Source organism: Felis catus, chromosome D3 (genome assembly GCF_018350175.1).
Source record: "Felis catus isolate Fca126 chromosome D3, F.catus_Fca126_mat1.0, whole genome shotgun sequence".
NCBI lineage: Eukaryota > Metazoa > Chordata > Mammalia > Carnivora > Felidae > Felis > Felis catus.
The window spans coordinates 19,725,441-19,737,822 of record NC_058379.1 but is presented as its reverse complement, the minus strand read 5'-3'; the positions used below and the strand labels follow the sequence as shown (position 1 = coordinate 19,737,822).

The window sequence follows — 12,382 nt, the reverse complement described above, 5'->3', positions numbered from 1 at the left end:
CAAGTATACATCATAGGGATTGAGAGGTTTTTTTTTTAATGTTTATTTTTGAGAGTGGGGGCAGGGGAGGTGCAGAGAGAGAGAGGGAAAGAGGATCTGAAGCGGGCTCTGCGCGGACAGCAGAGAACCCGATGTAGGGCTCGAACTCACAATCCACGAGATCATGACCAGAGCCGAAGTCAGATGCTCAATCAACTGAGCCACTCAGGTGCCCCAATAATTCAGTATTTTTATATATGTTATGAAATGATCCCCACGATAAGTCTAGTCACCCTCTGTCTGTGCTGGTTCTTCCTCTCGTGGGCATGCTATGTCCGCCTCTTGTTCTGCTAATCATGCTCATGTGCCTTTCCCCACCCTTGAAGTCCAAGAACTGTCTATCCTTCGGGGCTCAGCCTTCTGGGTGTTGCATGTCCCCTCCTTCCCACACTCTACTGCATAAAGTGCTCACTCTAGGGCAAGGTGGGAAGGGTACCTGGCACATTCTGACCCACCTCCTTTCTCTACTGTGCCCAAACAGTTCCCAGTATGGAGAAGGCACATGCTAAGCCAAAGAAAGGCCCAGGAAAGGTCCACCAATGGTGGCATTGGCCAGAGGGAAATGAGCTCTAGGACCAGCAGCAGAGGGACCAGTGAGAGGAGGCCAGGGTTGACAGGAAGACAATCCTAAGGGGAGAGGCTCTACCTGTGCAGGAAGGCCTGGCCCAGTCCTGCCTTCTACAGGTGACTAAGCACAACCCAGGTCCCACCATGTGGCCAAAGACGCTCTGTTACAGGGCACAGTGCCCTGTGGGCTCATGGGGGTATTTCCATCCTCCCCTGTAGTTCTCTCTGTCATCCAAGATAGTGTGATGGGTCAGTGACAATAACCCCAGCTCCCCTCAGTGACTGCACACCACATGGCCCTGCGCTGAGCCCCGTACCCACTCGTCTGATCCCAGCCTCCTCCACTCTCAGGACACTGAGATTACTGATTCGATTTTATAGAGGAGAAAGCAGAGACCAGGAGGGGGAATGACTTCCTGGCATCACACTGTGTAGCAAGTGACCCAACCAGGCCTGGGACCCCAGGGGCAGTGCTCCATCTGTCCATCTTCCCTGGAGCCCATACAAGGCCCTGGCCACCTAGGACAAATAGGCATGGGCTATAGGTCTGCCGACTCAGGGGCAGGTGCTAGGGAGGGGTGCAGTACACCATGAGGACAAGGGGGCCCCACCAAGGCTGGATGGCACCCTGGGGGTTCACCTCACTAAGAGATGAGCTGGGCGAGGGGCTTCAGTGCTGAGGTAGGTCCAAGGCCAGGGGCCAGCTGGTACTGCCCAGCGCATGCACCGGAAAGCCTTGACCCTCTTTGTGTAACAAGCTGTCCCAAACCGCCTGGGTATATTACAAAAACCTCACAGAGAAGGCTGAGAAAGATGGCCCACCCGCAGAGAGACCACAAGGATAGCTGCTGGGACAGTGGCCAGCCTTGACTAGTCCAGACAGGGAAAGACTCTTCCGGCTGGAGCAGGCAAATGTGTGCAGAGGGTGAGGAGGGGAGGCATCATGCAGGTGCACCAGGCTGGGAACCAGGTGGGCAGTGTCCCCACTGGTGGGCATCGTCCTTTGCTAAGTCTGGGAAGGAGGCAACTGCCCACCAAGGACTGTCAGGCTGAGGATGTGCCTGGGGCCGGGTGCATCCCATCCTAAAGGCAGGTGAGAAAGGAAAGACCCACCCCCCTGAGGCAGCCCGCCCCATCCCTGTACTCTGTGGTGTCAGGGCTAGGAGGAGCAGGAGGCTACTCTGGGCCACCTCCCGAGGCAGCCTTCAAGGAGAGAAAGGGGTGCAGCAGCTTGCCTGGCTAAGGCTGCCTGGCTGAGGCACACCGTGGAAGGGTGAGAACATCCTGTTTTGCTTCTCCAGCACCCCCTATCCCTAGGCTTCTGCTATTCCCACGGCTTCAGCTCTGATGTTCCCCTGCACCTCAAAACTGCCAAGATCAAAACAGCATCCAACTTCATGCCTGGCATGCCCTGTCCCTCCCCAGGCCCATCCTGCTCCTTTCTGAAGCTGAAGAGCCAGTGTCCATAGGAGAGGACTCACATCCCTAGCTCCCTCCCCAGATGGTGCTCTCCTCTGGGTAGGGAGGGACACCTGTTTTAACCCTCACAGCTTCACCCAAGCCAGGCTGCACACAGTGTGTAGGGGACACAGCAGTCCCCACACCGTGGTCCTGCCACAGCTGGGCAGCAGCTCAGAGTTCAGTCCAGTCTCACAGGTACACCCAGTCACCCTGGTTCCAGGCCACTGTCATAGGGCCCAAGGGGCCTGGGTCATGGCCAGTGGGGCTGGTAGGGAGACACTTCCAGGTCCGCGGTACTATTCAGCTGCATCCCAAAGTCCAGTTACAGAAGAATCCTCAATTTCGGCATTAGAGTTCTCTCCTACAGAACGCCTGGCCACAAAACAAGACCTGTTTCTGTGTGCGGTTAGCAGAAACAAGGGAACAGAGATTCCCCCAGAATCCCCAGCGGTCACTTAGGGCCCGGCTGACAGGGAACGTGGCCTGGAAGCTTCTGCGTGGTATTTGCCTCTCCAATCCTGGTTTCTCCCGTTCCTGACTTGCACCACCCTGGGGCCTGACAGCCAGGCTCTGTCAGGCAGTCATCGATCCTGTGGTACCCCCTGCTGGTTACTCTGGGAAACCACACACTAGGCCAGATCTGGCCAGACACCAAGGACTCAGGGAAGACCTACTTCCCCCCCACAGATACCCAACACTACAGATGAAGCAAGTGAGACACAGTGGCTGGAACAGAGCAAGGGCCCAACACATAACTATGTAATTAATGAAGGAAGGGAGGAAGTGAATTGCGGCGAATAACTGACAAATGATCCTTTAAAATACGGCATAAAACCTAAATGCCAACATTTGTTGAGTACCAGGCACTCTGCCAGGTGCAGAGGGTGCCTTCTGGCGTGGCAGTGGATAGAAAACCCATACCAATGACCACCAGTAGGAGAGCCGTCTGAGTTCCGACTATCCCAGCAGACCACAGAGGCACACATATTCCTGTGCTCGGTAATGAAGCTGAGGCTCTGACAGGCTATGTTACTGCCCAAGGCCACACCCTGGTTAAGAGTGGGACCACTGAAGTGGATCCACTCACCCCACCCAGTGGCCCAGTGAGGATACCACCTAGGACACAGCCATACTGTCTAACCCAGAAGCCATCGTGCTGAGTTCCCCCAGGCAGACCTCTTGCGGTGTCTGGCACACTGGGTGTCTCCCTTTCTCCCTCCAGCTACCCCCACCCACCACGACTGCACATTCCTCACCAGAGTGTCCCAGGCCTCCCTTCCAGACACGCCAGAGACAAGGAGTAGCAGCCAAGAGATCCTGTGACAGAAGGCCGAGGCTCACTGCTGGGGCCCCAGTCAGACTTGTCAGAACCACAGCCCCCCTACTCCTCGTGGTGGGCCCAGTGATTGTGGATTCCAGAACAACTTTGCAGGAAGGAGATGGGGCGGGGCCCTTCCCACCAGAACACAGATCACCATAGAGCTTTTGTAATCGAGACAGTGTAGGACCGGCAAGGGCTATACAAGAAGACCTAGAAACAAACAAAAATCCAATTCATGTACCTTCACCAGCTAAATGTAAAAAGCAAAACCCTTACACTTTTAGAACAAAATAGGACAGACTATCTTCATGAGTTCTTAAGCAGCACCAAACACAAACATGCACACACACATGCACACACACGAAAAACTTTTGGGCCAATGAATAAGCAAATAAACAGTGAAAAGCCATGCAAACAACCCAGGAAATGGTATTTGCAGTGTATGTAGCCAACAAAGGGTTGGAATCCAGGATATATGAAACACTCCCTCAAATCAATAAGAAATGGAAAAACAACTCAACAGAATGTGCTCAGGCTCCGGGGAGGCACTGGGCAGGAGAGGAGACACAAGTGGCGCCAGGCAGAGGAAAGATGCCGCCTCTCCCAGTCACAGGGGATGGCAAAGCCACACAACAGTGAAACAGCACAGCACACCATCATGTTGCTGGTGAGGATGTGCACCAGGCTCTCTTCCGGCTGGAGGAGGGTGGGCTGGGAAGCAATTGCAGCATCTGGCCAAGCTGAAGGCCATGCATTCTCCCACCCCCACAAGGATGCTCTCCTCCAGCAGAGGCCTTGGAGGGACTCCAGGAAAATCTGAGCGGGAATGCTCAGGATCAGAGACAACCAGCACGCCGCATCAGCCGAGCAGGAGAAAGCGTCTGTTCAAACACCAGAAGGGCACGCCACAGATAAAATACGAAAACGGAACCCATGACAGAACATGGATAAATCTCAAAATTATAACATTAGGTTCTCTAAGTAGCAAGGGTATACATTCAGTAAGATCCATTTACATAGTTTTAAAACATGCAAGGCAAGATCACCAAATAACTACATTCATGGTAAATTATAAAGCCATGCGTTAGGAATATACTCAAATTATTGGTGGCTCCAGGGAGGGCAGGAGAAAGGGTGCTGGGTGGGGAGGTGGGGAGCTTCACAGGGTGCTTTGACTGTCATTACTTTTTTTAAAAACAAAAATATCAAGCAAATATGAAATATGGCAGAAGGGTAAGACTTAGCAAAGCCATGATGGTACTCAATGTTTCTTATTATTGTCTCTGTATTTCTCTGAATGCTTAAACAGGTCACAATCATTTAAGAGGGCTGGCTGGGAGCTCCACACCTCAAGGAGAGTTCCTCCATGGTGAGCACAGGGCATTTACTTAGTTCCGCTCTGAGCATTGGAGCTTCATAGACATCCCAGTATTCCAGTGGCCCTCAACCATGGCCTCGAGGGAGAATCAGCCAAGGTGCATTTGAGAAGATATGTGTGCCCATTCCCAGAAACAGATTCTGTTGGCTTGGGATATGGCCAGGGATAAGCAGGTCCTTTAAAAAAACAAAAAAACTACCAGAAGCTTCTGTCATCTGGTCTCACATGCCCAGCCCAGCTGGAAGAAGGCGTGCCTCCCGGATGAGCAGCAATCCCAGGCCCCCAAGGGCTCGCTCTGTTTTGTCCACCTCTCCGCACCTGATCCCATAGTCATCTCTCTCTGGGACCCTCAACTCAGAGAGCGCTCACATGTGGACTTGATGTTTATGGCGTGTTTTGTGCAGGGTGATACACTACATGCTTGGCAAGCATCTTCTCACTTGCCTTCACTTCAGGTCTCCGAGGCAGGTAGTATCAGCCTCACTTTAGAGATGAGGAAATAATCCATCCAGGGGCATGCAAGGAATGAGGGGGAGGGCAGAGGGAACCTAGGGCTGTCTCACTCCTGGGCTGCAATGCCTTTTTGCCCAACTTTAATTTTAAAGCACCCCCTTGAAGACCTTGATATCATGCCTCTTGGAATAAGCCCCCCATTTAAAAATGTTCATTGCACCATGTGACAAGGCACTGTCATTCTGACACAAGATCTCAACTCTCGAGCTGCAGCAGGTGGGTGGCCATCACCCTGGACTCTGCATCTAATTAGCAGAAACAGGTGAAGGGGACCTTGAGCCTGAGGGTAGAGTGGCCTTTGGGGCAGGCCTTCTTTAATCCTTAAACATGCTATGGCACTTCACAAAGGAAGACATTTACAGGGCTATAATCATCAGGGAAACACAAATTAAAACCAAAATGAGATACTACCACACACCCACCCACAAAAATAGCTAAAATAAAGAGCCAGGAAAGATCAAGTGTGGGTGAGGATAGAGAGCGTGTGGAACTCTAAGACACTGCTAGTGGGAGTGTAAATTGGTGTAACTATTTTAGAAAACCATTGGTGGTACCTTCTAAAGCTGAACATAAACTTATCCTATCCCCAGCAATTCCACTCTTAGGTATGTCTCAAAAGAAATGCCTCTACGCATCCATCAAAAGACACGAGGATGTTTACAGACACTCTATTCTTGGTATCCATACACTTGACATGATTCAAATGTCCGTCAGCAACAGAGTGGATAAATAAACTGGAATCGTATACTCATATAACATGAATACCATAAATACCATACTCCAGTGCAAATCAGCAAAACCATACGTGGATCTCAGAGATAAAACGTTGAGCAAAAAGAAAGCTAGAAACAAAATATTTCAGCCTATATGTTTCCACTGATGTAAAGTTTAAGAAAAGGCATAAACTAATCTATGGTCTTATGAATAGAAGATACTGTTCACCTTTGGATGAGGGGTAGAAACTGGTATGGGGCATGTGGGAAGTTTTCAGAGTGGTGGCGATATGTACAAATTTCTTTATCTGGGTAGCGATTCCATGGCATGTCCACTTGGTACAATGTAATAAAACCTTCATGTATGATTTGTGCCTTTTTGATATGTATGATGTATCTTAATAAAATTATAACTTTTTTTAAAAAACGTGCTTTAGACCATGATCTGCAGCAGGGCACATGAGTGACCTAGAGTGGAGACCAAGGGGCCACCTGAGTGCCCACTGAGAGCCTACCTGAAGGTAGCTGAGCCACATGCTTGAACGCCAGGTGCAGGTTCTTCCGACAGGCTGACTGAGGGTCGTTCAGCAGGTAGGACAAGGCAAGGATGACATCGTGCTCTAAAAAGCCCTCTCTGGTGAAGAGAAGTCAGATTTAGACATAATTAAGACCATGCCCAGAGAGGATCCAGTAAGAACCAGGGGGAAGTTGCCCACCCGCAACCCCACCTGGAGCCTGACTGAGCCTGTGCTGGTTGGTGCAGACCACGTCCCTCTGGCTTCCTGAAAGAAGAAAAAGGCCAGAGGTGGACCATATATTATAGAATCTCTAGAGGCCAGGAGTGTGGCTTGGGTGGCAGTGGAAAGAACCGCGCACTGGAATCATGCAGCTCTGCCCCTTCCTTAGCTAGGACTCCAACTGCTCTTTGTGCGCCTGGATCCTTCCTTTCACTCTTGTGAGCCTGTAAAGTGAGGATGATGAGGCAGCAGAGCCTCACAACTGACCCACCCTGAATCGGGGCTGCACCCACCAGGGCACACACCCCCTGAAGCTCCAGGCTCCACAAGCCCCGCCCCTCAAAGCCTCTTCCTTTTCTCCCAGCTGAATTGTGAGCTTGCCAACAGCCAGATGCTGGCCTCCAAACCTATGTGTGCCTGTTATGTTTGTTGTTATAATTATGTAAGTTAATTAGCTATTAGGTAAGCCAATTAGATGTGAGAAGAGTTTTGTGGGTTTTTTTTTTTAATTCCTTATGAAAACAAAGTTGATTGCTTTAGGAAGACTCAAAAGTGAGTCTCAAAAAAAAAAAAAGTGAGATGATCATAAAAACCTTCTAGAAGGTTTTTACATGCAGATTACTCCATTAATGTCTGAGTTCTCCACTCTATCTTAAAGAAACCAAATCTGCAAATTAGATGATGTTACAGGTGTGGTTTAAGCAAAAGAGATGACGGGAAACACCCACAAGTGGGCCCACACCCAAGAAGAGGCCTGGGTGACACACAGGGTTGGTGAATGCCTAATTGTTTGTGTTTGGAGTTAAAACGAACAGTTTAGGGGTACCTGGGTGGCTCAGTCAGTTAAGTGTGTGACTCTTGATTTTGGCTCAGGTCATGATGTCACAGTTTGTGGGCTTGAGCCCCACATCGAGAATCTCTGCTTGGGATTCTCTTTCTCTCTCTCTCTCTCCCTCTGCCCTTCCCCCACTTGCTCTCTCTCAAAATAAATAAATAAACATTTAAAAAAATTTTTTAATGAACAGTTTAAAGGGAATGTACAATTTCTTCAATTCCTGGCTTTGTAACGATTTCTTCTCATTAACCAACTGCATATGGTGAGGGCTTCTGAGGTCACCTCTCTCAGGCCTGGGATCAGAAATAAGTGAGAACTCAGTGTGAGGCCTGTGCCCAGTGCCTGGCACACAGGAAGTGCCCAACCGATTGTGCTCCTGCTGTGATGGCCAGGACTTAACCATGTGGCGAGTTCTGAGTTGTTCTGGGACAAGAAAATCATAGCGGGATACCCAGGTTGCAGGGACCTTTTCTGACCACCCATCATGAGGTGTGCTGCCCTCCTCAGTCAGTGCCTGGTCACCCCTCCACATCACTCCTGCTCTGCAAGTCTGCTGTGTCTGCCCTGAGGGCAGCTGCCCCATTCACCAGCAAGCAAGGAAGAGGCAGGCAGGGGGAGCTAGTCCTCCCATGAGGCTCTCCCATTTGTGGGCTGTCACATGAACTCCTCAGGGTGACAAGATGTCGAGCCTTGGGCTGCCACCCTTATCTCCTCTTCCTGTTGCTATTTGTGTGGGTGCAAGAGGCACAAGGGTTTCAATATGAGCAGGTACTTAGAGCTTGACGGGCTCCACAAGCTACTGGCTGTAAGTTATAAGATCACCACCGAACTCAGGCAAACTTCCCAAGCTGGCCTAGGTTATCTTTGGCCCTTTGCATTCTCTGTCCATTGTGGTGTGGTGGAGCGAGCCAGTGTGTTAGAATCCTGTACGCTGGTCACTCGGTTCTCCTCCCCATGCCTGGAGGTGGCAGTGTGAGGGATAGTGGATGCTGAAGGAGTATGTGGGCCAGGCCATAGCAGGTCCTTGATCAGTGACAGTTTCTTCACTGTACGTCCCCTTTCCCACCCCTGCTAATGTGGCCATATCCACGAATCCCACACAACCTCCCCAACCTCCCACTGCCACTAAACAAACCTATAGGCACCCTCGCTATGCTCACAGTTTCCTTGTACTTGCCCAGGTTCCAAGCACCTGTCCTCACAGCATCTGTCAGCCCTTTTTGGGGGTTACTACCCAATGTCCATGGCAGTCCAGAAAGAGAACAAAGGAGCAGGAAGAATGAGAGGTGCTTCACCCCCCTTGCCTCTAAGTGTTAAAGCACTTTCCCTGGATCTATCTCAGATAAGCACAGTGAGACTCCAAGGTCATGACAGGAAAGGTTGGGGTCCCCAGATAACCAGGGCTCCTGCCTCCTACATACACTCCTCTGTCCCCCTTATCTATCCGCTCTTCTCAGTGCACAGCATATGAATTGGGGCTCTCACTGTGGTACCACTTCCCCATATGCACCCCGTTTGTTCTTGGTGACCTGTCAGGCCAGGGCTGCTCATGGATCGTGCTAATCATATCTCCTTCTGGGGACCTGAAATTAGAACCCAGAGGTCAGGGAAACTGAGAGACTGAGGCCACCATCATCTGGGGATGGCCCTGAGCAAGTGGGTACGTGAGTTCACAGAGACTATCTGCAGGGAGAAGGAGGCAGCAGTCCCTAAAGAGAGGAGCACAGGGTGGCCACCTAGGCCAATGTGAGGCAGACGTCGCTGCACTGAAAAATTTATGTGCACTACCTCATTTGACTCCTTGCCCCAATGACCAGTTGCAGATGAGGACACTGAGGCACAGAGAGCTTGGGAAGAGGCAGGACTGAGCAACCTTGAGTTTTGTAAGATGCCCTGACACCGCTGAAAAGATCTCAAGCTTCTGTAAAGGACCATCTGTTGTTTACATCAAACAAGCCGGGAGACACTGAGCACCCTGCCCTTCTATTCCTTCTTTTTGGACATGTGCACACTGGGCATCAGTGCCTGGGCAGGGCTTGAGGGCTGCTTGTGATTCTCAGGTCTGTTTCTTTCTTTCTTTCTTTCTTTCTTTCTTTCTTTCTTTCTTTCTTTCTTTCTTTCTTTCGAGAGAGCGCACGAGCGAGCAGGGGCGCAGCAGAGGGAGAGAGAATCTTAAGCAGGCTTCACACCCAGCACAGAGAGCCTGATGTGGGGCTCAATCTCACAACCACAAGATCATGACCTGAGCCGAAATTAAGAGTCAGATGCTTAACTGACTGAGCCACCCAGGGGCCCCTTGGTTCTGTTTTCAATACCAGGTAAACCTAGTGATCCCAGGTCAAGAGGGTGAACTGAACTGATATGGGAAAGCACCCCCTCCCTCTCCCGGATACACACAAACTGATAACCCAAAATTCAGAGTGCTCAAGGTCATCCAAGGGCATGCCACCCAGGGGAGTGATGTGGCTCCAAAGCATGACATTGGTTTCCAGAGACAGCTGCCCACCTGCCCACATTATGGGTCGCCATGATGTAGAGCACCTCAGTGGTCTTTATCCGCACCATGTCATTGTTATCCTTCAGCAAAGCTTTCAGGCTCTCCAGGCAGCCTGCAAGGCACAAAAACCTTTGAACATTTACCATTCTCAGAAATCAATGAACCTAGAAGTCAACAGGTGAGCCAACGTTGGGCAGCAAGAGACTACCAGAGGCTCTGCTGCTTTCGGGCCTCAGGGAATCATGTCAGTTACAAAATATTTCAGATTCACCAAAGGGGTCTCTGTGTGCTACAAAGGCTCACATGGTGGGGGGGGGGGCGTTTTATCTAAAGCCCTGCAGGCTTCCCACCAATGCCTCCTCTCACAGTCCACTGCAGGATTAAGAAAATGGCCTTTGCCTTTAGAGAGACTGAGGGGTCAAATTCTCATTCCAGGCCCAAAGTAGTCCTACCTGTGAATAGGTTACACCTAGAGATGCCAGGTTGAACAAATAAAAATCCTGCTTTATTTATTTATCTGGCAACCCTAGCCTCATTCCCCTCCTCTGAGTCTCCGATTCTTATCTGTCAGTTTTCTAATCTTCCCTCCCAAGGCAGGTGCTATTAGGATTAAGATAACACAGGCTCTGCACTGGGGTGATGCCGGCCCAGGGTCAGGCTTATTAAATAGCAACCCTTATTACTGAAGCTCCACCCAGTGTCCTGGCCCCTGGTTCTAGGAACCTCAGGCAAAGCTGGAATTAACTAGCCCTTCCACTAAGGCTGGAAGGAGAGGAAGCAGTTCATCCATCATGTGCCTGATCTGGGAAAGGTGTGACCATGCCATGAAAGTCACCTCAAGTCTTATTTTGAGAATTAAAAGAGTGGGACACAAGGGATATAGAGCTCCCAGATATACATGTGGTTTTCATAAGGTGTGTGCCTATCTTTTGTGACAGCTTTGTGAATTAGATACATAAACAGAACCGTTTGGTGGATTTGTGGCCACCTGGTTGAGCCACAGCAGAGGGGGCTGATTTGTGGCTCTGGGTGGGACACCAATGGTGTCTGGGCAAGGACTGACTGACCAGCCAGGAGGGATGCGGTAAAGGGGCCAGGTCGCCACAGCATCTCCCACCTTGAACCACTGTCCGTCCATCCTAGTCGTGGTTACTTGGGCTGTGACACTCTCACCTGTGTCAATGGCCACGTAGACATGCTCAGGGTCGTGCATAAGGTCGCACAGAGCCATGAGGGCTTTCTGCCTCGTCAGCAGGTCCTCTGACTGCAGCTCCTCGTTCAGCTTGGGCAGGGCCCGACAGCCATAGGCAATGGCAGCCTGGGTGGGGTTGATGTCGGGGGGCAGGTACATGGAGATCCGGGCATGGGCCATCTTTCCACGCCTGCAGAGGGCAACTCTCTAGCTTCCAAAACAAACCTCTGCAGAAACCACTGATTAAGAGAATCCAAAAAGTTGTTGTTACTACTACTGTGATTTAGAAGCTACTTCTCATTTGATTCTCAAAACTGTAAGGGCAGCCAGGGGGATATTTTTGCTTCCATTTTACAGATGAGCAAACTGAGGCTGAGAACAATGAAGGAATCTGCTCAAGGTCACAGTAAAGGTAAATAGTAGCCCACATTGCAAACTCCAGGGTTCTCCCACCCATAATGACAGAGGACACCACCAGTACTTTATAGGCTGGGGCCTGTAAAGGCACCAAAGACACAAAACAAACCAAAAAAGCAAACATTAATATGGTCACCACGTGTAGTAGTTATCTTCTGCCAGCAATATCTAGTATCTAACTCAACTACTCCAGAAGGAGGGGACTTGCGTTATCCCAATTTTACAAAGGAAGTAGTTGAGGCTTAAGGTTGGGAGTTTGCTTCAGGTCACGGAACTGATAAGGCCAGTAGCCAATGTTCAAATCCAGGTCTACCTCATTCATCCATCAGGGACCCATATCCAGATGCTCCTGACACATCCACAAAAAAGGAATTAAGGTTAAAGTGTGATTTATTTTTATTACACACATACATAATTTGAGTGACTATAAGCAGTGTGGCTAGTACAGCTGACCCCTGAACAACACAGGTTTGAACTTCACGGGTCCACTTACACGTGGATTTTTTATAATATAGTACTTTTTTACATAATACACTTTTGCATAAATACTTTTTTATATAAATAATGTATTTTCCCTCCCTTACGCTTTCTTTCTTTTTTTTTTAGTTCATTTATTTTGAAAGAGAGTGAACACGCACCTGCGCACACAAGTTGAGGAGAGGCAGAGAGAGGGGAAGAGAGAGAGAATTCCAAGCAGGCTCCTCATTGTCAG

The 12,382-nt window shown here is 50.0% G+C and overlaps 1 protein-coding gene across 2 annotated transcripts in view; it reads right to left on the bottom strand.

The window, feature by feature from the left end:
* The window catches only part of RSPH14 (radial spoke head 14 homolog), an 84,088-nt gene that overhangs the window by 66,488 nt on the left and 5,218 nt on the right, over positions 1 to 12,382 (bottom strand). For both annotated transcript variants that reach the window (XM_023241549.2, XM_003994830.5), the window contains 3 exons: positions 11,235 to 11,492; positions 10,071 to 10,173; positions 6,508 to 6,626 (listed from right to left, as the gene is read on the bottom strand). In XM_023241549.2, the coding sequence (XP_023097317.1) occupies positions 6,508 to 6,626; positions 10,071 to 10,173; positions 11,235 to 11,433 (421 nt within the window). In that variant the 5' untranslated portion in view covers positions 11,434 to 11,492. The remainder of the gene's footprint in view (positions 1 to 6,507; positions 6,627 to 10,070; positions 10,174 to 11,234; positions 11,493 to 12,382) is intronic.